The following is a 24,466-nucleotide window of genomic DNA, read 5'->3' as shown; positions in this document are numbered from 1 at the left end:
CCTTTCTACATATATAATCTCCAATATTATTCATTTGAGTCAGCGAGACTTTTAACATCCTCATAAAAGCTTTCCTCTACCCTAGAAATAAATCTATTTAATATCTGTTTCTAAAGGCTACATTATAACAACTTATTTTAAAAATCAAAAAGAGATCCCACATTTTCTTCTCATAAAATGTTCACTATTTTCCCCAAAGCATATCCTTTATTCCCACGGTTTCCCTTTAAGTTTTGTATACAACTTCTTATTAACACCAGCAATTTATCTTCTAAACCTAATTCAGTTCATTTTAATCCTCTCTTTAAAGACTTTAAAGAATTTTACCATCTCTAAATTATCAAAAAAACCCCAATCGTTATAAAATCATACTAAAACCCATTTCAAATTAAACAAATTAAATCTTAAACCCCTCTCTTTTTTGACACATCTCATGTGGCAAAAAACTCAAAATGCTTCACCCAAGCTTAGGAAATTAAAAGGGAAAAAAGGTTAGTCATATCATTTCTCAGAACAGCTCAGCAATTCTCCTCTCTGTTATTTTGCTCCAGCCCTGAAAACCTGTGTTTAAGGAATAAGATCAATTTAATCATCATGTCAAATCTTCTCAAACTCGTTGCTCCATCGAACTCTGGATCCTTGGAATTTCCTGGAAACAAAACCTGTACTTTACATTTCATACTCAACTTCCCCATTATGATCCAGTCTGTGTCATAACAAAAATAAACTTAAACAGAACAGTTATTAATCATGTGTTACCTCAGTTAATGGTAACTTAAGTTACATCAAACAATGTTTCCCTTTTAGCATTTAGCATTCTATAATGTAATAACATAATCCAACCCCAGTAAATAATTTTCTCAAAACAAACATCAACATCCCCAGAATTAAGTCTTCCACTCCTCCTGTTTGTCAACCTTTTATTTATTTCCCCCCTTGGTCCAATCACTCGCATTCACTCACATGCATTCACACATGATGTTTTTTGCTGATCTGCAGCTTTCCGCGCACGTCATCAGATGCTCCACATCAGCAAAATGAGCTCAATCATTTGTTTTATTTCGTTTTCCTTTTTAGGAAAATAGTTCTCTATACTTTTGACTGGATTGACTCGATACAATCCGTTTTTAGACAGAGACTCGCCGCCAATCAGGTCTCCTCCTCAGCAAATTATAATTCTGTAAAGCCCACCTGATTTTCGTACTTGGTAATTTTGTCAGCGCCGTCAGTTCACTCTCTTCCAGGCCTGCTTAGAACCAAAATGAGAAAAAAGAGAGCTGATTATTAGCTCATCAAAGTACAAAACAAAATCACCTGACAGGTTTTTCCTGAGTGCACTACTACAAAAAAATTTTCCCGGGCCCCTCTCAGACATATCCATGTCTTAATCAAACTCCCTCTCTGGAAATAAAACCACAGCCTCAAAAATCTGAAACAATCTCAAAGTTCACCCTTTCAACACACCGAAAACCTCGTCAAAAGATCAAAGACCGTTTGCACAATGTCTCCCTTCCTCACTTTGCCATGTTTTCATTCAGCATAAGATATAAACCGATTTTGACAACGTGTCATCACTACATTATAAATTTCCTGTCCAAATCTGCCCCTCTGAACAGACCTGACCACCGTAATCAAATATCCTGATACTTTACCATTATATATTTCGCCAAATAATCTTCAACAGCCACCGCTCTCTCTTGAACTGAAAGCCTCCGAGACACAGACACAGGAAGTGTCTTTGTCACTCACTCACTCCAGCTAATTTGCATAGTGACTCACAGCTCAACAGCCAACTTGACAAGGGAAATACATGTTTAAACCTTAACACATTATTGAATTATTTTCATTTTCTTTCTATACTAATCACTTACTTTTATCAATCAGTGCAAGAGCACTCCTAAGTCACCTTTTAAACTACTTTAATCACTTCTCTTTTGTTTTTTTTTGTTTTTTTCCATAACTCACTCCCTTGTCATACAGCTTCGTTTGAGTTATTCCACAACTCTATTTTATCCAAGTGTGTTTTAAGTGTATTTTCTTCAACATTCACACCATTTTAACACTCATGAAATTAGCAGGCTGATTTAATTACGTATGTTTGTGTTCTTAGCCAGGTTTTAATCACTATCTATGCATTACTCTTCATGAGCTTATCTCTGTAAGGTTAGTGCATTTTCTGTTTGTATGTGGGATTTTCATAAATGTTTCTTTGTGATCTTTGTGATCTTGTAAATGTTTCTTTTGCAGTGTTTCAAACTCCTTTTGACAGGATGTGTTTTCTCTCTCTGGCTCATCACTGGTCATTGTTAATGACATTTCCCCTCGCCTGTGCCCAGCGGCTTTACCCTTGAAGCCCGTCTCCTCCAGTGACTCCAAGGTCACTCCGGGACTTAGGTTCAAGCAATCGTGACTGCGCCTTGCCTTAGGTTGTCCCAGGGTTTCGAGGTGGGATCTTACCCGTCATGGGCTGTCCAGCCTTCCATGCTCTCCTGTTACGGGGGCCAACTGGGCAAGGGTGTTATCAGGTCTAGGTTCTGGTTCTGGAAATTAAAGGAGTGTAAACTGCTTTCTTTATTAAACTTTCCAACACTAATTTCACATGTAACAGTTTGTGTACGTGGGTTTTCAATTCATTAATGTAATTGTTAGTTCATGTATTTATTTCTCTCGGTCTGTCTCTTTTCTAAAACCTGTAATTAATATAATTTTATTACTTTTTCTTAAGACATACATTCGCTTCATCTTCTTAGAGTTCAACTCGTCTGTCTATTTCTCTGGGTGCTCCCCTGACATCATCAGTCACACACACACACCTTCCTCTCACACACACAGCAGCACAGTATTTCCTGTTTCTCTTTCCTGTTTCTACAGATTACTCAAACACTTGTTTTTTCATATTTACAATCTACAAACCCTCTTTAGTTTTACTAAGTCTTGGTCTAAAAACAATACACCCTTATTTCATGCACACTTTTAAATATTCCAAGTTTTTGCATTTGTCAGTTTTTGTGACATCATTCACACAGTTAAAATCACTCAAAATTCGCTTTCCTAGGAGTATTTTACAGGCATGCTTTTCAAACTCAGAAAGAGCAAATGAAATAAAAACAATTGAAACCTCTAATCCTTCTCACAGCACACGCATAACTGGAAAAATAAAACACCACAGCCTTTATTTCTGAAGAGAGGTTACTACTGAACGTAATATGTTAGTCTTAAGTATATACAATGCACTCCGTATATATATATATATATATATATATATATATATGTATAACTCAAAACTCAGTCAATTACTATACATCCACTACAGCAACTCAAAACTTTATTTATAACCCTCTAATAAACATAAATGGCGTCTTAAACACACGCATTCAACAATGTTTGCAGCAGTACTTGTAAAACCAACTGTGGTTTAAGCAGTTCACAGCTTCTTATTTGCATTTTATTGCTTTCTAGGACATTCTAGTCTCTAATTCCTCTGTTTTCATGTTACAGCGTCTGTCACCAGCTCACTAGCTGTATTCAGACCTCCCATTTGACACACACAAACACACACTCCCCCTAAAAACCCACAAAAACTATCCCTAAAAACACACACAAGAACCCTTAAGAAACTTCATTTATTTATTATTATTTTAAACCCTTAAGATGTTGTGCTATATTTCCTCTGTGCCCGTTGCAACCTATATTAACATAAAGCCAAAATGTAAACAAGTCTGTCAAATCTAACTACTTATATATTATCGGACTAAAAGAAAAAACACCTACAATCTTCTAAAGTCCTCCTTAGCCCAACACACATCAAAACGACTTACACCTATATTCATCATTCAAAGTCAACAACAATACATTAGAACCACCAAATGTAACTGTGTATAGTATCTCAAACTGAAACAAAACCCATCTCAAAATCCTAAAACATCTTACTTCTAGACACCAAAAGAGACATCACTTACAGACATCTTTATTAATGAAATTATTTCAAAGTCAATTTCAGTTTTCAGACCCCAAATAGCGGTCCTAAGTATCAACAGTTTATGTATCCTATCTCAAAACCCAGCAAAAAGTCATACAGTCATGGCAAGAAATAAAAACTTCACTTACAATATTGTAATAAGCAAAACCAGCATCTTAAATACAGGTGTTCAGCAATGTGTAACAGTCTCTATGAACTTCCTAAAGCTCTAGGGACTTCGCAGCTACCTCATTTGCATTTTCACACACACTCCGTCTAAAAATGGCATCAGCACTTCAGCTCAGTGCTGGGTCAGACTCCTTTCACACCAAACCTCTTACTTTATAATTACAAAGACGTCTTAAATACACTAACAACAATTATCAGGCCTGAGATTGCACAACCTACAGAATTTTGACAAATTTAAATTAACCCTCCAAGGGACAAACTCCAAGTTTTTTGCGATCAATTAACCAGTCTCGGCCCCGGACCGTGGTCACATATCTAATGCCCTAACACAATTTAAAGCGTCAACCAACTCAACCCCTGCCGAAAAGCTCTATTTTGGGGCATTTCACATCCCCGGCTTCCCCGAAGTTTTAAGTTAAAGTTACCCGCCCGAAACCCGGTTTCTACTGACCAAAAAAGCGCAATGTACTGTCCCGGACAGTAAAAAGTGATCCTTAAATCACTTAGCGTATTCTGGGATGCCCCAATTCCCACAGATTGCCAAACTGACTATCCCTCATAGAGGACGGAGCCTAAGCGTCCCCGACTCCGGCAAGCGTTACCTCTGGGCGATGCGCTTCCTAAGACTATCCCATAGTCCCGTCCTAAGATAATTTAATTACTTTGAAAACACCCCATAAAATCACACAAGCAATTATATTGATGTTCAAGCCCGGCTTTATATTCAATTAAGACTTAACTGTCACAAACTTTCACCAATTACCTATAACTCTAAATTCACTCTGCAGTCCAACTGCTTTAAATACACTTATTCTCTTTACTCTTTACTTATTTTCAACGTTTCATTATCTTTACTTCAACTTATACTTTAGTTCTCATGAGATTTTCATCAAAATCAAAACAGACATCTATCAGTAATTTCAGTGAGTAGACTTTTAATTTTGTAATGATGTCCAATCTGGCACACTTAGAAATTCAACAGGTGGTGCCTACCTTTTGTTATATGCCGGCTTGTCACTCACTTTGACCACTGACCAATGCCTGAGCGCCTGACGCCTCGGACCTTTCTCCGTCCTGTCTCACTTCCCCCCTCGGACGAAGCCCCCAAATGTTAAGGTTCAAAAATATAGGGAAGGAAACACAGGAGGAATGCAAGTAACCACACTGGTCCAAAGGGTAAAGACGATGATTTTAATGAAATGACACGCGTGGGAGAATGAGCGGACTCCGTAAGCAGACAGCCCCACAATCTCATCCTCCTAACATCAAAATACAGTTTTATATGCATCAGAGTATATTTAGTGACGCCCCCTCATTGCGTCATCACATACATCAGCTTCAAAACCACAAATGTTCTATTTGACAACTTAAGGCACAATTAAAAGTACACTGGCTTCCATCTTCTCCCCGGTGGTTTCCCGTAAGCCAGCTCCGCTCTCGCATCGTGCATCTACTGCTTCATCAGTCAACTTTCACCTACACCCTAACAGTGTGTGTGTGTATGTGTGTGTATGTCTGTCTGTGCGTGCACAGAGTGTGCATCTGCTCTCTGAACCTTAGTTGACCCCAACTTAGGCAACCAGGCTGAGGCCATCCTGTGTTGTGATAATCTTAACTTCTATGTAAAATGTATAAACTCATTATACAAACTCAGACTCTGGTTTTGGTTTCACTTTTGCAAAGCCTGCAACTTCAAAAGCCTATAACTTCCTGTCTCATTTTGGAGTTACTCTACGTGGGGCCTTTTCTTTCACCCTGCAGTCTGCATACAAACATTTAAGATTATAAATTCAAAAGCATTTCGGGTTATAGATTCAACTCAACAGTTTGAAGTGGTTATAACTGGACTTGTAATAAAGACTTAATTGGGTGGCAATATATTTAAACATTTGAATGCAATATCAATACCTCTTGTATACATATGTTTGCTATATGATTATAATGCAACAGTAATGACAGTAATAACAGTAATAACAAAATAATAAAAATAGAATTAATAAAAATAAAATAATACATGGAAATAATAAAAATAACAAAAAATAATACTTCCTTCCCAACATAAACCTCACGGGTAAATCTGAACTGAGGTTGCTCAACTCTGATGGGAAATCAAATCCTGGACTGTAAGTTGATGAATCAGAGTGTTCTCTATAATCTGAGTCATTATTTCCCACATATGTACATGTCATCCGGGGAAGAAGGATATTTCTTACCTAGTTGTTGCATGCCCAGCGCATCGCCGGAGCACCACTTCCTGCCATACAAGACATCTACAGGAAGCGGTGTCTGAAAAGGCCTGGAAAATCATCAAAGACCCCAGTCACCCAGCACACGGACTCTTCCCCATAACTGAACATACACACAATGGACAAAAACAAACAAATGGCTGACTGTACCCTCATACACACAATAATAACATGGACTGAACCACCACTTACAACCACTGGCACTTTATATAACTACTGTATAATTTATCCATGTATCTCACTGATCTCGATTGCACTACTGTAAATGCTGTATAGACAGTCATACTGTACAACACAGTAATTATAGTTTTACAACTGTTATTAATACTCGCAATTGTATATGTATAATCTGCTATAGCTGCTATAGCTAAGCTGTTCATAGCCTGTACATAGCTTGTACATTCACTTCAGTTATAGCCTGTATGCTTATAGTTATAGTATATTCATAACACACCTTCACACTGTGTACATTGTATCATATCTATAATATAGCTATATTATTACTAAAGCACTAAAGCACTTTCTGGATGAATGCAAACTGCATTTCGTTGCCTTGCCTTGTGTGTGCAATGGCAATAAAGTTGAATTCTATACTATTCTATTCTATCTATCTATTCACAAATCATACCAAGCTTCAAAGATATGATCTGTTGTCAATAGAAAATTGTACTTAGTAGTCAGTATAATCTTTTAATAATATAAGTTTGCATATGATAGAATACTGCATGATGACCACTTTATAACTCAGACTGTTTTGATTCACTGTGACCTGTTATCATGCAGGGAAGGAGCAGTACCTGCTAGATAAGAGCTTAATAAGCAGTTTCACTTTGTACCAGGTAGAGGAGCCTCTCCTGGCACGCGCGCACACACACACACACACACACACACACACATATCCGCACATGCTCACGCATCAACATTCCACTGAACAAACGTATTCACTGTTGTATCACTCTTCTTGTGTATAAATAAAGACCAGGGCAGTGGCAGAGTGCGAGTCCCGGAGCCCTCACTCCAGGTGCAGGTGCTCTGTGGCTGCCCTTGCATGCAAGTAAAACTGTGTGTTTCTCCTCTCTGATTCTCAGCTGAAGAAGTGTCTCAGAGTACATCTCTTGACATCTGTTTATATTGTGCAGCTCATAAAGAGAATTTGATGCCGAAAGAAGGAAAAAGGCAAATAAGCTCATTTAAATTACTTCATACATATTATTAACTCTACAATATATGCAGCAGAGGATGGATAACATCCAACATTTGCTTTAGTTTCGCCTTAATTAAAGAAGTATGAGTGTGCATGCTGAAGAAATCAGTCCTTCAATGCTGTATTTTGACCTCAGTTACACATTTGAAAAGTTTTTTGTTTTGTTTTATTTTAAGACCTTCTGAAGTACTCAAAGCGTCTCTGTTGTAGTTCCCGCCACAGAAGGTGACACCTGATTCTTGTCATGATGTCACGCATATACTGTAATTAAGGCTGTGAAAGATTTGCAGAAAACGTATGTAGCCAGTGTGTTACCTCTGTGTCCGCATCGGTGGCTTTCAGCTCAAACTCAGTGATGGTCTTCCTCACACCCTCCTGCACCCTCATGCCAGGGACCTGAAGAAGAGGCAGGGAGTCGTCCACAGGCTTGATAGTGATGTAGAAAGTCTGAGCAACCTGAAGACAAAGAACAATAACAAGATGATGAAACAACCTATGAGCGATACACATATGTGTAACCAAAACTACATCCTGCCATCAACTTCCTACTTTTCACTGAGAACTTTCTCAACAATTCAGCAAATAGAAAAGTCTCATTGTGATGAAAAAGTTTAACCCCAAGGGGCTACACAACTTCACCAAGCACCACAGTGGCCACAAAGCTTCCACACATTGCAGTCAGCCAGGCGTGAAGGTCAAATGACCTTTTTCACATGTTTACTCGAGTCCTTGTGATCCTCATTAGTTTGAATTAGCAAGACAGATTTATGCATGAGGAGACCGGGACAGGAAGCTGCTACTTTCCCGCTGTTATAAAAGCTGTAGAGTTTGTTAGTTTTCACATTTCTTTCATATTTTTCAATTTAATGACATAGTTAAGGTTTTTTTTTTAATTTTATTTAAGCTAAGCGTTTAAGTGATCAGAAAACTTTTCTTTCTTAATTCCTGTCAACAGCTTGTTTTCTGCACCATTTAAGGTTGTTCCCTGCACTTGGGATTAAAGGTCCCTCTTTGGACACACAAGGATTGTTGACTTATTTCTTGGTCAAACTGGGAACAAAGTTATTTTTAAAACCCAATTAGTCTTTAGGAAGAACAAATAATATTTCAGAGCTTCTGTTGTAGTCAGTAGATATCTGCATCTAGACCTCCTTCATGAATGAATTTTAAAACATGTTAAGCGGTGAAGGAGAACTGGTCGGCATGTTTCTCTTCTTCACTGGTGTGGACGTACTGGATGCTGCGTGATGCCAGGTCAGCCTGCGTGAAGGTGCTGATCCTAGTGCCTAAAGAGACAAGAGAGAGAGAAAAGTAGTCGTTAAGCCCAAAACTTCCATTATGTTTGTTATTTGATCTTTCATATGAGATCTTTCGTATGAGATGGTTTTACACTACTAAAAAAACAGGTTATGCTTGATGATAACACAAAGTTGGTTATACTTAAGGGATATAAATCTGTCCAATTAAGAAGCAGAAACCACTGTGAGTCCATTTCAACCTTGTTGGTTTAATATTAAAGCGACAGCAGGTGCAAGACTACAAAACTCTGAAACAGGGAATGGCTTGGCAGACCGTTGCTCTCTCCTGATCCCTCCTGACGGATTTTTGTCTACCTTTGATTTTCTTTATGTCTATTCCACCAATTCCGGTGGTCTCGGGCAAATGCAAGTTCAATAAAGTGAGAAATTTCAGAGATGAATTCTTCTGCGTCTCTTTCCGTTATACATGTGTTGTCTTATCCTTCATATTTTGTTGTGACATGTGTTTGTAAGCCACCATGGCATTTTCTGGCCACACACTGAGTTTGTTTCCTCAGTTTGGTTCTTATCAAATTTACAAGGGGATGAAACTAAACTGAGACTAAAGTTAAACTGAAATAACAATGCTTCTCTTTACTCGGTGTTGCCTCTGAAGATTAAAACCCAGTGGGAAACATAATCAGGTTTGTCTGCAACAATCCAGCATCACTCAGCGTGAAACTAAAGGTGACTGTCTTAAAAACAAGAACCAGATTTTTTTGCTTTCCAGGAGTTCTGTTATCCTCGCTTATTGTGGATGCAAAGACCTGATACAGCCGTTTGTAAGACAACACATTTATGGTTATTCCTGACATACAAAGTGTGCAACAGACACATTACATAGTTATCTATGATGTGCATTAATGAGGAAAAGACTTGGACTTAGAGCTTTTTATTGTGATTGTGATGTTTCTTGCATAGCGAAATTGGGTAGCTTGACCACAAAGGTGCAAAAGTAAGAAGAAGAGAAACCAATATACAACAAAGGGGGGAAATAAATAAATAAATAAATAAAATAAAATAAAAAGCAATGTATATGTATACATATATGTGAGTGAAACTATATACATGGTGTATGTGTAAGAAATACTGAAAGAGAAACATTGTGGGTCTGTATACAAGGGCAGTTATATAATGTAATAAACAAATAAGGGTGGAGGGGCTATGGTCATTTAGGGTGGAGATGGTAGTTCTTCTGAATTTCCACTTTCATTGATTTCCAGCTGTGATATTTCATTTTCCAACATTTGCACATTGAAAAGTTTAACAAACCCATAATACTATCATATAAATTGCAATATTAAACAAAACAAGGAGTCAAACAGAAAAACAAACAAACTGATAGGTTCATAGCATAAACCTATTCGCTGGAACGTTGAAGACACAAGTAGGCAACGTTCTTTGTTTCCGTGCACGGGAGAGAACCGGACAAGCGCCGTTCCTTTGCTTGACCCCAGTTACTCTTGTCCGCTCCCCCGTACACTGCTCTTTAATTGAGGTTACATGAATATGCATAGGGTCATTAACATATGACGTATACATACACACAAAGAGTACCTTGCCTGTGCGTTGTGTAAGTGTGTGTAAGTGTGTGTGTGTGTGTGTGTGTACCTGTGAAGACTCCCCAACGCTGGTGCCAGGAGTCTAACGGTCCATCTAAACAAAAGGCTCTTATACTTAACCAGATACAGAGTAGGTGTCCTCCTATACCATAAATCAGTAAGAGCAGATATAACCTCTCTCCTGACCTTAAGTTGTGTGTGCATGCCAGAACACTCTGGAATGCACACAAAGTTTGAAGACTATTAAGGATCAAACCTCTATCAATCTACAACTAAGCATATATAAGTAGATATTTCTAAGCATAAATGACAATCAACAATATAAATCTAACACAAACCAAAAATGGTTTTAAATCCTGATTTGTATCAGCTACCAGTTAACCTATATTAGTTCCTTTGAGATTAATCAAAGTTTCCTTTAGTTGTTGTTCTAACTGTCTGATCAATACAATCGATAGAACTCCACTCAGTTCTATCGATTTAATTTAGCCTCATTCAGTCCACCCAATGCTTTCACTCACTGTATGCGCAAACTGGTTATGATACCCAGTAACACTTCAACGAGTTACCAAAACAACTCAAACAAAATGAATTTGTCTTGAAAGATGCTATATAAATAAAACTGTACTTTTACTTACTTTCTTTACTCACTTTTTTCTTTCTTTCTTTTTTTTAACAAAAATAACAGGGATTGAAACTTTATTGGTAATTTTCCAAGCAAAAAATTTATCCTCATTCAAAAGTCATGTAAGAACCTCACTGGCTTACGGAATGTTGATGTTATTTAAAAAAATTCATACAAAATATGACCTCATTCAAAAATGTCATGTGACAACCTCATGGCTTATGGAATTCTGATGTCACGGGCTTCTAAAGCTTTGATCCTTTGAAGCTTTGATCCTCAAAATCCTTAAATAGGGGTGAGGATGTACAACTTTTAGTCCGTTATTTGCAGCACTTATGTCAGCAGCGTTCAAACGTTCACCAGTAAAACATTTCAAAACCTTTGGATCCTTTCGTAGTCACGGTAAACAACTCCAACATGTCTCCGAAAAAGCAAGAAAGACAAGAAGCTGACCCCAGCTCTATTCCATGGTATGAGCCCCTAGACCCTTATATGAGCTCTCTACCTTGGGATGAACAGGTAGAATTAGAGGAACAGCGATTGGAAGAAATGCAGAATGAAAATCTCATGAACAGAGAGAAGATTAAGATCCTGACGGAAGAAAATGAGAGAAAGAGCGCTGAATTAGAAAATTATCCTACCAGCTTCAAGAAAAAGAAGGTATTGAGGAGAAACAATGGGCTCTCCAAAATAAGAAGAATCAGGTGCTCCAAGAAAAGCTTGATGAAGCTCTGAAAAAAAATAAAGATATGCTCCAAAAGGAGAAAAAAGAGAGCATAAAACAGGAAACCATGGTCAGGAAGAATCAGGAGCTCCAAGAAGAGCTTGATGAAGCTCTGGAGAAACTTAAAGAAATGCACCAAGAAGAGAAACAGCAGGCCGAGCAGAGAGACCTGCAGCGCAAACTCCAAGCCATGGAGGAAAAATACAAAGCGCTGCAGGTAAAGCATGACAAAACTCTGCACAAAAATCAACAGTTGCTTCAAGACAAGAAGCAAATGGAAGTGAAACAGAAGGAAATGGACTCCAAGCATGACGAGATGGAGGAAAAACACAGACTGCTCCAAATCAAGCTTGAGAAAACAGTGCACCGAAATAAAGAGTTCATTGAAGAGAGAGAGCAACAAGAAATCCTCGAGAAAGAAACAGACTCCAAGCTTGAAGTCTTGGAAGAAAAACTGAAAATGCTGCAAATAACTCTTGAGGAAACACTGCTCAAAAATACAGAGATGCTTCACGAGAATGACCAACAAAAAATACAAAAGGAAGAAATAGATTGCAGGCTGAGGAACATCGAGAAACAAAATAGAGGCTTGCAAGTAATGCTTGATGAAGCTCTGGAAAGGAATAAAGAGTTCCTTCGTGAGAAAGACCAACGGAAAATACATCAGCAAGAAATGGATTGCAAGCTGAGGCACATCGAGAAACAAAATAGAGGCTTGCAAGTAATGCTTGATGAAGCTATGGAAAGAAATAAAGAGTTGCTTCACGAGAAAGACCAACGGAAAATACATCAGCAAGAAATGGAGTGCAAGCTGAGGAACATCGAGAAACAAAATGAAGGCTTGCAAGTTATGCTTGATGAAGCTCTGGAGAGAAATAAAGAGATTCTCCAAGACAAGAAACAACAGCCCGTAGAGCAGAGAGACCTGCAGAGCAAACTCCAAGCCATGGAGGAAAAATGCAAAGCTCTGCAGGCGAAACATGATAAAACTCTGCACAAAATAAACAGTTGCTTCAAGACAAGAAGCAAATGGAAATGAAGCAGAAGGAAATGGACTCCAAGCTTGACGAGATGGAGGAAAAACACAGACTGCTCCAAATCAGGCTTGATAAAAAAGTGCACAGAAATAAGGAGTTCATTGAAGAGAGAGAGCAACAAGAAATGCTCGAGAAAGAAACGGACCGCAAGTTTGAAGTCTTGGAGGAAAAATGCAAAATGCTCCAAATAACTCTTGAGGAAACACTCCTCAAAAATAAAGAGCTGCTTCAAGAAAAAGACCAACAGAAAATACAACAGGAAGAAGAAAATTTTTTTCTCCAGAAGAAATATCTAGCACTCCAAGAATTCTATAATGAAATGAGGTACAAAACATCTGTACTGGAAGGAGAAAAGAAAACAATGGAAAAACAATGCTCAGCGATGCAGAGTAGCATCAATGAAATGCTGAGAAAAAATACCGAACTTGAAGAACTTTCTAAGACCTTGAAGTACAAAAACACTGAAATCCAGGCGCAAAAGCAAGAACAACAGAAAACACATAACGACCTGCAGTGTAGACTTCAAGAAATCCAGAAGAGAAACCAGCAGCTGGAAGACATGCACACAGATGTGCACAAGGCAAAGGGAATAGAGGAGGCAACAGTTAAAGAACTGCAAGACAAGCTTAAAGAAAAACAAGAACAATTAGAAGACATGGTGAAAAGATGCAGCAAACTTGAGAAAGAAAACACAGAAACAATGGATGAGCTGAAAACCCTCATCCTTGAGAAAAAAGTGCTCGTGGAACATTGTCTGAAAAAGAAGAGAAAACGTTTCCACTGGTTCTGGAGGAGGGACACTGCTGCTTCTCACCTGATGTAACCATGTCTTCCTCCACCTCTATTCCAACTTAATTTTCCCCCTTCCCCTTCCCCTCCCTCCTTTTTCACCCTCACCCCCCGACCAGTCCCGGCAGTTGACTGCCCCCTCCTGAGCCTGGTTCTGCCATAGGTTTCTCCTTTAAGTGTCTTTCACTTTAAAAGGAGTTTTTCCTATCCGCTGTCGCCTGGTGCTTGCTCAGAGGGGATTGTTGGGGTTTTCTCTTCTCTCTCTTTCCTTCTTTCTATCCCCCCCTTTCCCCCTCCCTCCTTTTTCTTTTTCACCCTCACCCCCCGACCAGTCCCGGCAGTTGACTGCCCCTCCTGAGCCTGGTTCTGCCATAGGTTTCTCCTTTAAGTGTCTTTCACTTTAAAAGGAGTTTTTCCTATCCACTGTCGCCTGGTGCTTGCTCAGAGGGGATTGTTGGGGTTTTCTCTCTTCTCTCTCTTTCCTTCTTTTTATTCCTCTTTTTACCTCTTTTCCCCCCTTCTACCTTTTTTTTTTACCCAATAAACACAATTGGCAATTACATGTGTTTGAAAAATGTCTTCATTCAACAATAATTCATCTTAGGTATAAAAACAAGAAATGGGTAATAGCTGCATGTGTGTTTGTGTGTCTGCATAATATACATATTTGTATCCCAGAAGGAATTAATACTAGATGGGTAGAGAGGTTTTAAAGACTAGAAATGAAAACATGTGAGTCCTATAATCTAAGCTGGTTTCACCAATAGGTGATGTTACATTTTTAAATTAGGCACTTCATTACAGGACTGTCATTGTACCGAGGAACATTAAATAACATGAAAATGGATTTCTCGTGCCGCAGGTGACCTCGCTGCGAAGGTATTAACTTGTTGAATAATTTAGCTCTGCAATAGCAAAGTTATTTCTCACCACAGAGGGGAGGGAATTTCACAAAGTTAAAAAAAATTAAAACTTGTTAACATTACACAAGGAAGGCAATAACTCATTCAACATGCCAACAAGGCATCGAGGAAATAAAGACATCTCAGTATCAGCTCTCTTCATGTCATCTACTGACAGCAAAATGAGCACAATTCTATGGTCTTCTTGGCTTTTGGCATCTATTCCTCAGCTGAAGGTTTATACATCATTATAATCAGGACAGTCAGGCTGGGAGACAGACCCAATATTCAAAATCAGTGATGAAAATCAAGCTTTTTTAGTTCCATCATATTAAAGCAAATTACATTTTCATTTCCATTTGTCCTGACAGGAAATAGCAGAAAATGCCACATTTTGTTTAAACATGGGCTGAATGCTATGCAGGTTAATATCTGAGCTGATGTCGTGGTACAAAACACAACAAAAATCATTCCTATTTTCACACGTGAAGTCAAAACTTTCTGGGAAGTTGAGTATATTGGATGTTTAATGATAGAAACAAACTTTTTAGACTTCTAGAGACTGACTGATGTTAGTTTAAATCAAATCTGAATCCAATCTGCTTATCTGTCTAGTTGTGGTCTGCACAGACGTCAGGTTTTTGCTGTCTTGAAATAAAAATCTAAAATTCCCTATATTCCTTTCTATTCCAAACAACGGTAGTAAGTAACAAAGTTTCAAATTTGTCTTTCACTTTGACTCTTAATTTATTAACCATGAACAAGAGGTCAGAGGTCAAATGTGGCATGATACCTTAAATCTTTCAATGATTCTTTCTGTATGTGCAGTGGCGTGTCTAGAAAATTTTTGTTGGGGGGGCCAGGTAGGGGCACAGATTTGGAGAAGGGTGGCAGATGTAATTGGCAGATAATGTTAAAAAAAATTCTACCAACAGTTAACCATCATTCAATAACCCTGTAAACCTAATAACTGAATTTGCTTTTGACTCTTATTAGAACGAGGTTTTAACCACTATGGTGCAGCAATATTTGCATAGTATTTTTACTGACATATAGTGCACGTATGTTTTGGGCAAAAACATTTTTAAATATTAAAATACGAACATTTTTAACATACAATTGGCAAATTAGCCAATGCAAAACTTTATCTGCCTATTAAAAAAAGAAGATAATCTTCTCACAAACTGGTGTTTGATTTTGAAACAGGAAAAAAGTGGGGAAACAACTGAAAAGACTAACATTTGAATAAAACCTGAAAGCAAGTAAATACTTTCTATGCTGCCTTATGATAAACTTTGGTAATATTGATGTATAAAGAACAACACTGGCTGATGATAAAATACAGTCAGCTGGCATGGTGACACTGCCAGTATTAACCTGCAGGCTGGACTGGAACGAAAAATCGGGCATTTTGACTAGAGACCGGCCCGCCAGGTATTAAAGCCATAAAGCCTTTGAATGAAAACAAACGCTGTTGTGACAGTGATGTACACTGTCTTGTTGGTATATGTATGATTTCTATCAATTTTACATCAGATAAAAACTTTGTTCGCAAGATTCAGATATTTATTTAATAAAAGCTAAATATTTTAAATGAGAATAAGAAAGAAAAGTATTTCTTTGTGCCCCCTTTCCCTGTTGGCCCCTGGCATCACTTTGCTAGATCCGCCCCTGCACAGTTACCAGCTGTCAGCTACATAGAAAAGGATCCTGGTGTTATTTGTCTCTCAGAAACAGTTCATAACTTCAACTCATTCATGTCACCTACAAGGTAAACCTGTTTCTCCATCACCTGTTCAGCTCTGATGATTCAGTAAGGACATCTCCTGGTTTCATCTTCATGTTTCCCTCTCACCACATATCCAAACCGACATCATGACCAGCAGCTTTACAGCTGTGGCTCCAGCAAACATCAGCTGATACTAGAAATTAATATTAAATAAATTCTAACAACAGCTGATCAAGCTTAAACGTGCTGCTGTTGTTTAGCGCGACATCCGCTAGTTTCCTCTTTCTGGTGCAAAGTGGGTGATAAACAAACGAGAGAAAAGCCGATCAGCTGATCATTGATCAGTTTCATGATTGAAGTAGCAACAGGAGAGGGAGGGGGAGAGAATGAGAGAAGAAGAGGCAGCTGTGCAGCAAAGACACAGAATAACCCCAGCTTTGTGTCTTTTTTTCCATTCTAGCTGAAGTCCGGGACAAACTGCGTCTCTTCTCAGCTCAATACAAAACCTGTAATATTTTCTCTGAATGAGGGACCATTCCATTTTTTAAGGAGCGGTTGGAAACTCTACTAACTAAACTTATGAATAAAATAAAGTTCACTATCAGTAACATCACAGCACCCACCCAGCTGTATAGAAACTCCGTCATGCTATTGTAACTGACTGTAAAAAGTCAGCATAACGAAAATAAACTCCACCTAAACTTGGTGACTAAACTTGGTGGCACCTGGGGTGGCCAGTCTGGTTGGGGGGGGGTGGCCTGGGGGGCACAGGCCACCGCTGGACACGCCACAGGCGGTGACGTAATCGCACTTGAAATGCGTACTTCAAGCGTGCATACCCTGAATTGGGACACAGCCTATGAGTGCACTGAAAACAGAGACTTTCCGGAAGTAACCCCGCCACTGAGGGAAGAATAAAGAAAATCAAAGTTGTGCATTTATTTTAACAACCGGAGCTGTTTTCACATTGGCTGGTTTCTGCGACTGTTATAACAGAGTTTATGACACTTTATAGTTTCATATATATATGTACACACATGTAACCCAACCAGTACAGGGGCGTCCCTACACCCCGGACTCTGCGTTGTGTAATTTTGTGTTGGATTGGGGTGCACAGTGGAGAGAGCAGTCGGACACAGGCGTTCAATTTGTGGCTCGGACCGCGCCGTTTATTCAAATGCTGGGGCAAACACCACTCCAACTCTGCTGCTGGCCCTTTGCAAATCACAGTAAACACTGCGTGATTATCAACATATAGTGAAAGCCAACAACAAATATATTAAAAAAAAACACATGACACAAAAATAATCATGTCTTTACAAAATTCCTCAGTCTCAGGAATGAGTATGACACAAAACTAACATAGCAGGATTACCAGCAAACTGTAGCTGAAAAGCTAATGCTTCATCTTGCATTACTTTGCCCGAATGAGTGCTCTGCTAACTAGCGGAAATGTAGCCCGAAATTGCGGCAGATATTACAAAATGAAACATGCACACAAACTGCTCATACTCTCATCAGACCATACATGAACCTCCCAACAAAAACAATATATGCTTAGCAAACTGCCATTTTACACAGTGGAACACTTATTTTTAAACAAAAACCAATGCAGTACACCACTGACAGTGCTTACCTTCGCAAATCACAGTAAACACTGAACCAAGATGGCGCCTGCGCGAACGAGAAATCTGAACTACGGTGTCCAGCAGAGGACAAATGGCCAAAATTGCTAAAATCTACAATGTATATGCAGCTCAACAGTGACACCTTGTGACTTATTCCAGTCACTGCCTTACACACACATAAACATATATACTAGGGGTGCAACAATACTCGTATCGATATTGAACCGTTCGATACAGTGCTTTCGGTTCGGTACGCATATGTATCGAACAATACAAAATTTTTAAATTATTTTATCAAGTTTTCTTCTGACGTTGCTGTCTGTGTTGAGCGCTCAGTGGATGGGGCATATATATATATATATATATATATGTGTGTATGTATGTATGTATGCATGTATGTATGTGTGTGTGTGTGTGTGTGTATATATATATATATATATACACATATATATCTATAGAGAGAGAGACAGAGAGAGAGAGAGAGAGAGAGAGAGCGATTAGTAATATTAATATTTGGTACAAATGGTTTTACTTTTAGAGCGTGCTTGAAAATGTACTTAAATGCACATCTGATTAATTAGAAGTGTCATAAACTCTGTTATAACAGTCGCAGAAACAAGCCAATGTGAAAACAGCTCCGGTTGTTAAAATAAATGCACAACTTTGATTTTCTTTATTCTTCCCGCAGTGGCGGGGTTACTTCCAGAAAGTCTCTGTTTTCAGTGCACTCATAGATCGATCATAGACTCACAGATCAATAGCATCAGTCTCGTTTAGGTTGCAGTGTCTCCACAGTGTACACATCCGCCTATCATAGAGAAAGATCCCCAGCTCGAAGTAAGGCATATCCCCTTGGATTTGCGTCAGAAAGGTCTGAAAAATAATTAAAAATAATAATAATAATACTTAAAAAAAAATAAAAATCTATCAAGTCGAACAAGCGAAGCTACCCGCTGTGGCGATCACTTCTGAATAAGGTCTTGTGAATAAAGTAGCTGTAGCTTTACTGTCATTTATGAACTGGCATTGACTGGTTCCTTGTTTTATGGTATTTTACTCTTAATTGTTTATATTTTAATCATGCTTTTAAAAGGAGTTGTATCTTAGAGTGTGTTTGTTCTTGTTTCTTTTAGATCTCACTTACTGAGTTTGATGCTTTATAAGTTTCGATTTATAGGTTTTGTTGGTTTTTTGCTTTAGTAGAGGCACAGCTGCTTGTTGTGGGGGGTAGGTACGTGTTGTGGAATCCCCCCTGATGGATGTGGGTGTACACACTGGGAAAGGGGTATAACGCACCATTCAGATTGCAGTGAGGCCACACAGGTGAATAACTGGTTTAATTATTTTACCGAGCTGCTAATTTAACTAGGTTAGCACTGTGGCAGCGACACTTGTCCTTTTAATGTTTTTTAATAAAGTGTTTTAATTAACAGTTTTGTATTGCCAGCCCTGCTACCTAAGAAGTTCTCTGGTGTTACAGCTCTATGCTCTTAGTAGTTTTGTCTAATAAACTTTGATTTGTGAAATTGACCTGCCTCACCTCTGCTTGCTAATAATGAGCCTGAGTGCCTCTTGTAACTGGTGCAGCGTTAGCACTGGCTATAGTAATCTCTCCTGGGGTGTAACTCTCTGCCCAGCTGTCGTTGTCAACACCATTTAGTCACCTTTATCGGTTTTCCGCCTTCGCGCCTCCACACAGTCTTTCTGCCAGATTCTTGAATCTTCTCCGTTTGATAGTCCGCTGAAGGCCACGGTCATCTCTTCTGCTGGTGCATCTTCTCCTGCCACATTTTGCCCTTCTGCTAGACTTTCCATTGATATGTTTGGACACAGCACTCTGTGAACAGCCAGCCTCGTTAGCTATGAACTTTTGTGGCTTACCCATCCCATGGAGGGTATCAATGATGCTCTTCTGCCCAGTTGTCAAGTCTGCAGTCTTCCCCATATTGAACCTAACTGAGACAATTGAACCAAAGTGAAGCAATTTAATGACACCGAGGAAAAACTTTGCAGGTGCTTTGAGTTTAGTAGATGAGTTGTGTGTGAAACTCAGTTTAAAACATTCATGCCCTGTAAAATTTGGGCCGATGTCTGAAGTTTTTGAATTCCTGTTTTTTGTTTGTTTTATGAGCTGGAAGCCCAAATTATGTACAAATAAAAAAACTAAGCACTTGAAATCATTTAAGTTGTGGGCCTTGAATCTATAATCTATGAAAGTTTAACGTTTTGAATGGAATTATGAAAATAAAATTTTCAATTATATTCAAATTTTTTGGAAAGTGTCTGTATTAAACACAGCATTCAACACCATTTCTCCATATCTCTGTTTAACAACTGAGAATCACAGACTTTACTGATATCTGATTAACTGAACTGCTTCTGCTGTTCAGTATCAACATTTCTTAAATGATGCTCAGGCCTGCAGGGCTGTAGCACACACTACAGATATAAATGACATCATTAGTCACCTGTCCAGTCCAGATTATATAGAAGAAGCCGCCCTTCAACTGCAATCCATGACCAGGATATGCAGATGCTGGAGCTGTCCTATGTGGGTAAAAAAGCTCAGCAGGTTCATTCTACCCAGTATCCCCCAGAGTCTTGAAGATTGTGGTGGTGAAGATGAAGACTGGGGTTTGACTAAAGCGCTCACTGAGGTGTCTAAGGTGGAGATGGGGAGGAGTTGGGTTTCAGGAAAGAGAGTGGGAGGACAGCCTACAGAAAAGAATGCAGGCAGCCGAGGCTCACAGAATAAAATACTTACTAACAGGAGGTTAAATGTCACTAAAGAACGAAAACACAGAATATCATGTATCATGTCAGATGTGTAAACTGAGAAAAATTGATCATTTTAATCAAAAAAAGGTCTTTCTGAACATCATGACAACATATGTCAAAAAAGTTGGCACAGAGTCGTGTTTGCCACTGTGTAGATTTCTTTTACAACAGTCTGTAAACATGTGATGAGAGCAGCTACTAGATTTTTGTCTGATCTTGGATTTTAACTGCTGATTTTTCATTTCTGTTGTAATAGCTGCAGTATGCAGTTTAATATACTGTAACAAACAAGGCCTTCCCTGAAAAACATGTTGCTCGAACACCTGTATATACCTTTCAGCATTGCTGGGGCCCTTCCAGAGCAAGCTGCCAGTTCCATAGAGACTAATGCACCATCATACCATCAGAAATGCAGACTCTTGATAGCACAATTTTATTATAGAAGAGACACATGTGTGTGTCTATTAAGTAATAAAATGTTCCAGTGAAAAATATAGTTTTATAATTAGCAAAACATCACAACACAAAACTCCATTTACTTTATTTCAGAAATATTTTTATTTGAATTGCAACATCATCTTCCTCTGCTGCTTCTGTCTACTGAGGAGATGAGAATCTGCCAAAGAACAAGATGGACTTGGTCTCATTGTGTCTGATGAAGAAGAGGAAGGGGTGATCTGCACTGAAGAGTGTGTCCGGTATATAACATTGCATCATGATCACAGCATCTGTGGCTGCTGCGGCCTCTGTGCCCTCCTCGTTCACCTCCACAAAGGCCTTGTGGGCCACCGTAGACAGGAAGAGCCCCCCTTCACCGTTCATGCCAGACAGGTCAGCTCTTCCTGCACAGAACACGTCCTTCATACCCAGTTTAGCCAGAGGTTCATTCAGCTCGTAGTCTTCCTCCAGCTTGAACTTTGGCAGCTGAACAAGAACTTCTGAATCAACTTCCATGTTTTTCCTGTCGGTCCATTCATTCAGTCTCTCCTGTGTTAGCTCCTTCTCCAGCTGGAACACAGTTAATACATTTTGTCATATTTCTTTTGCTCATATTTAAATTCATTTTATACATGAAATCAGGAGCTGACTGTTAAATTCTTCAATGATCAAATTTAATAAAGTAAACTAAAGTGAAGCAGAAGAGTTTTTGTGGCTTTTCTTTACAGGAACTTGTTTCTAGGCTGTGTACCTTCAGCAGAGGGTCTGAGCCATCTGAGGACTCCTTAGGCAGCAGAATGAACATGCTGAGCTCCTCACCCACATAGGGCAGCTCCAGGATCTGCAAATCATGGTCAGCAATGTAGTTGTAGGGTAGCTGCTCCTTCTGGTGCATCATCTGGACTGGTACGGTCTCATTCTGACACACAGAAAATCCAGGCGATCAGATCATGTTATCATAAAGCTTCTGATGGTGCTTACCTTAAACATTTTAAACAGTTTTCTGTTTTCAAACTTTGTGTCCAGATTTTGTAACCTTCAGTTAAATTTCTACCTGTTTGACTTTAAAGGGCATCTCTTCTGTGTTTTCCTCATCAAATGTGTTCATCCAGTTGCCCTTGAAGTAGACAGCATTGACCAGAGCCAGTCTGGTATCTGCGTTGACTGTTCCTGGCTTCAGAAGGTCTTTTATCTTATCTGACAGGAAATACAGAAACAACAATATTTCGTTATAATCCACAGAGGATGCTAAAATGATTCCCTGCTGTTCAGGCTGTGGAAGATGCACATTCTCACTTTCTGTCTGCTGCTCGACCCAGCTGTTGATCTCTGCTCTGCACGCCTCTGGAGCTCCGATGAAGTCCACAGCCTTCAGGTCTGCCTGGTAGTACTTCTGTGTGGCTTCAAGGAAGTCCTGCAGAGAGCAGACATGTGTTTATTAATCCAGTCTTTGTAATGAAGAACTTTATGAAGAGAATCATTGATGTGGACACTCACTGGGAGGAAGTGGGCAGTGTTTTCTCCATAAAGACGGTTGGCTAGTTTCAGGATGTAGGATGCAGATGGTGAGTTGATGTCAGCGTTCAGTTTCTGGAAGTCTGCATGGACGCCTTCACCTGAGCTGAATGAGAGGGCCTGTGTGGCATTGAAGACAAAGACTGAAAGGATGTGATACTGAGCCTGAGTGACCCTAATTTAACCATTTATGGTCCAAAGGCAGAAAGTGGACAACTTTATTCTTTCAGCAAAAAAACAACATTGCCCCCCTAACCTGCGGAGTTCCACAGGGTTCAGTTTTGGGTCCATTATTATTTTCTTTTTACATGCTTCCTTCAGCTGGCATTATTCAATCGTTTAGTGACATTTCTTATAATTTCTATGCCGATGACATTCAGCTGCATATGTCCTTTAAGCCTCATCAGCTGGATCGGCTGTCCACCCTAGTCCAGTGCTTAACTCAGGTCTCTGATTGGCATTCTAGCAGCTACCTTGTATTAAACATGGAGAAGACAGACCATGATCATAGCTCCTCCTGAACTACATTCTAAAATGAGTCAGGTTACTGCCCCTTTCTGTTCTTCTCCTAAGTCAAATATTCTAAATCTGGAAGTAATATTTGATTCTTCTCTGGGCCTGGACTCACATGTAAAACCTCTGTCTCGTTCCTGTTTCTTTCATTTAAGGAACATTTCTAAACTGTGAAAAATGGTCTCCTGCGCTGAACTGGAAAAAATTGTTCATGCATTTGTGTCATCGCGTTTAGATTATTGTAATGCCCTGTTTACCAGCTTGGACAAATCATCTCTTTCTCACCTCCAAGCTATACAAAATGCAGCGGCTAGGCTACTAACACGTTCTAGCAAGCGTGTTCACATTACTCCTATTTTACATTCCTTACATTGGCTCCCAAATTATTTTAGAATTAGTTTTAAAATTCTTGTTTTAACACTAGGGATGGGTATCGTTTAGGTTTTATCCGATACCGGTGCCAAACCGGTACTTTTGAAACAGTGTCGGTGCTTAAACTGGTGCTCGAACCGGTGCTTAAAGAATGGAGAACACAAACTTTGTCCAAAAACCTCTTATGTTTTTATTTTTAGCAGTCTCTTTTTTTCTGCAAAATGATAACCAAGTTATTCTCCAAAAGTTGAATCTGTTCATCTGGACATAGCGTTTTGTAGGAGAAACGTTTTGTCACTCATCCAAGTGACTTCTTCAGTCTCAGCTGACTGCAGGTTTCCCCAAACCTTATAAAAACAGTACATTTGCATAATGACTGAAACCAGCCCACTGAAGGAACAATGGGCTGTGAGGTCAGTTCCTTAATCATAATTATGCAAATTCCCATGACCATTGATCAACAATCACTGACCAAAACCCACTGATCAAAGAACACTGATCAATGGCCATGAGTACCATTCACAGAGAGTTGGGGAATGGCTGCAATCACAGCATTGTAAGATGGCGAAAGATGTAACCTTAGGCCCCCTCCTCGATTCAGAGATGGTCTTTCCCTTTTCATGTAAATGGCCTCCTTGACTCCGCGCTCAAACCAGCATTCTTCCCTGTCCAGGATGTGTACATCCTCATCGTTGAAAGAGTGTCCACTGGCCTGTAGGTGTAAATAGACTGCAGAGTCCTGGCCTGATGAGGTAGCTCTTCTGTGTTGTGCCATCCGCTTCGCTAGAGGTTGTTTGGTTTCCCCGATGTATAAATCCTGGCAATCCTCCTGGCACTTAACAGCGTACACTATGTTACTCTGTTTGTGTCGGGGGACCCGATCCTTGGGGTGGACCAGTTTTTGGCGCAGCGTATTTTGGGGTTTAAGAGCCACAGAGACCCGGTGTTTAGAAAAAATG

The 24,466-nt window shown here is 39.3% G+C and overlaps 2 protein-coding genes across 5 annotated transcripts in view; both read right to left on the bottom strand.

The window, feature by feature from the left end:
- The window catches only part of LOC109194466 (extracellular matrix protein FRAS1), a 39,321-nt gene extending 19,390 nt beyond the window's left edge, over nt 1-19,931 (bottom strand). For 2 of the 3 annotated variants that reach the window (XR_003214476.1, XM_025899475.1), the window contains exons 1-4: nt 19,556-19,931; nt 8,832-8,883; nt 7,913-8,053; nt 6,361-6,443 (exon numbers count right to left, since the gene is read on the bottom strand). Coding sequence is in view for 1 of the 3 variants with exons in the window: in XM_025899475.1 (XP_025755260.1) it covers nt 6,361-6,443; nt 7,913-7,984 (155 nt within the window). In the remaining 2 variants the exon portion in view is untranslated. Of the gene's footprint in view, nt 1-6,360; nt 8,054-8,831; nt 8,884-19,555 lie in introns of all 3 variants that reach the window. The other variant, XR_003214478.1, reaches the window with a different exon arrangement.
- Nucleotides 1-24,466, bottom strand: part of LOC102078176 (leukocyte elastase inhibitor) — a 72,229-nt gene that overhangs the window by 39,888 nt on the left and 7,875 nt on the right. The window contains exons 2-6 of one of the 2 annotated variants that reach the window (XM_019346563.2): nt 22,605-22,742; nt 22,404-22,521; nt 22,162-22,304; nt 21,859-22,026; nt 21,204-21,677 (exon numbers count right to left, since the gene is read on the bottom strand). The exons of the other annotated variant lie outside the window; for it this stretch is intronic. Of the exons in view, the coding sequence (XP_019202108.1) occupies nt 21,267-21,677; nt 21,859-22,026; nt 22,162-22,304; nt 22,404-22,521; nt 22,605-22,742 (978 nt within the window). The 3' untranslated portion in view covers nt 21,204-21,266. Of the gene's footprint in view, nt 1-21,203; nt 21,678-21,858; nt 22,027-22,161; nt 22,305-22,403; nt 22,522-22,604; nt 22,743-24,466 lie in introns of those variants that run through there. 2 annotated transcript variants of the gene reach the window in all.

Source organism: Oreochromis niloticus, linkage group LG17 (assembly GCF_001858045.2).
Source record: "Oreochromis niloticus isolate F11D_XX linkage group LG17, O_niloticus_UMD_NMBU, whole genome shotgun sequence".
Taxonomy (NCBI): Eukaryota; Metazoa; Chordata; class Actinopteri; order Cichliformes; family Cichlidae; genus Oreochromis; species Oreochromis niloticus.
Note: the sequence above shows the minus strand (reverse complement) of the source record. Positions and strands in the feature narration are given on the sequence as shown.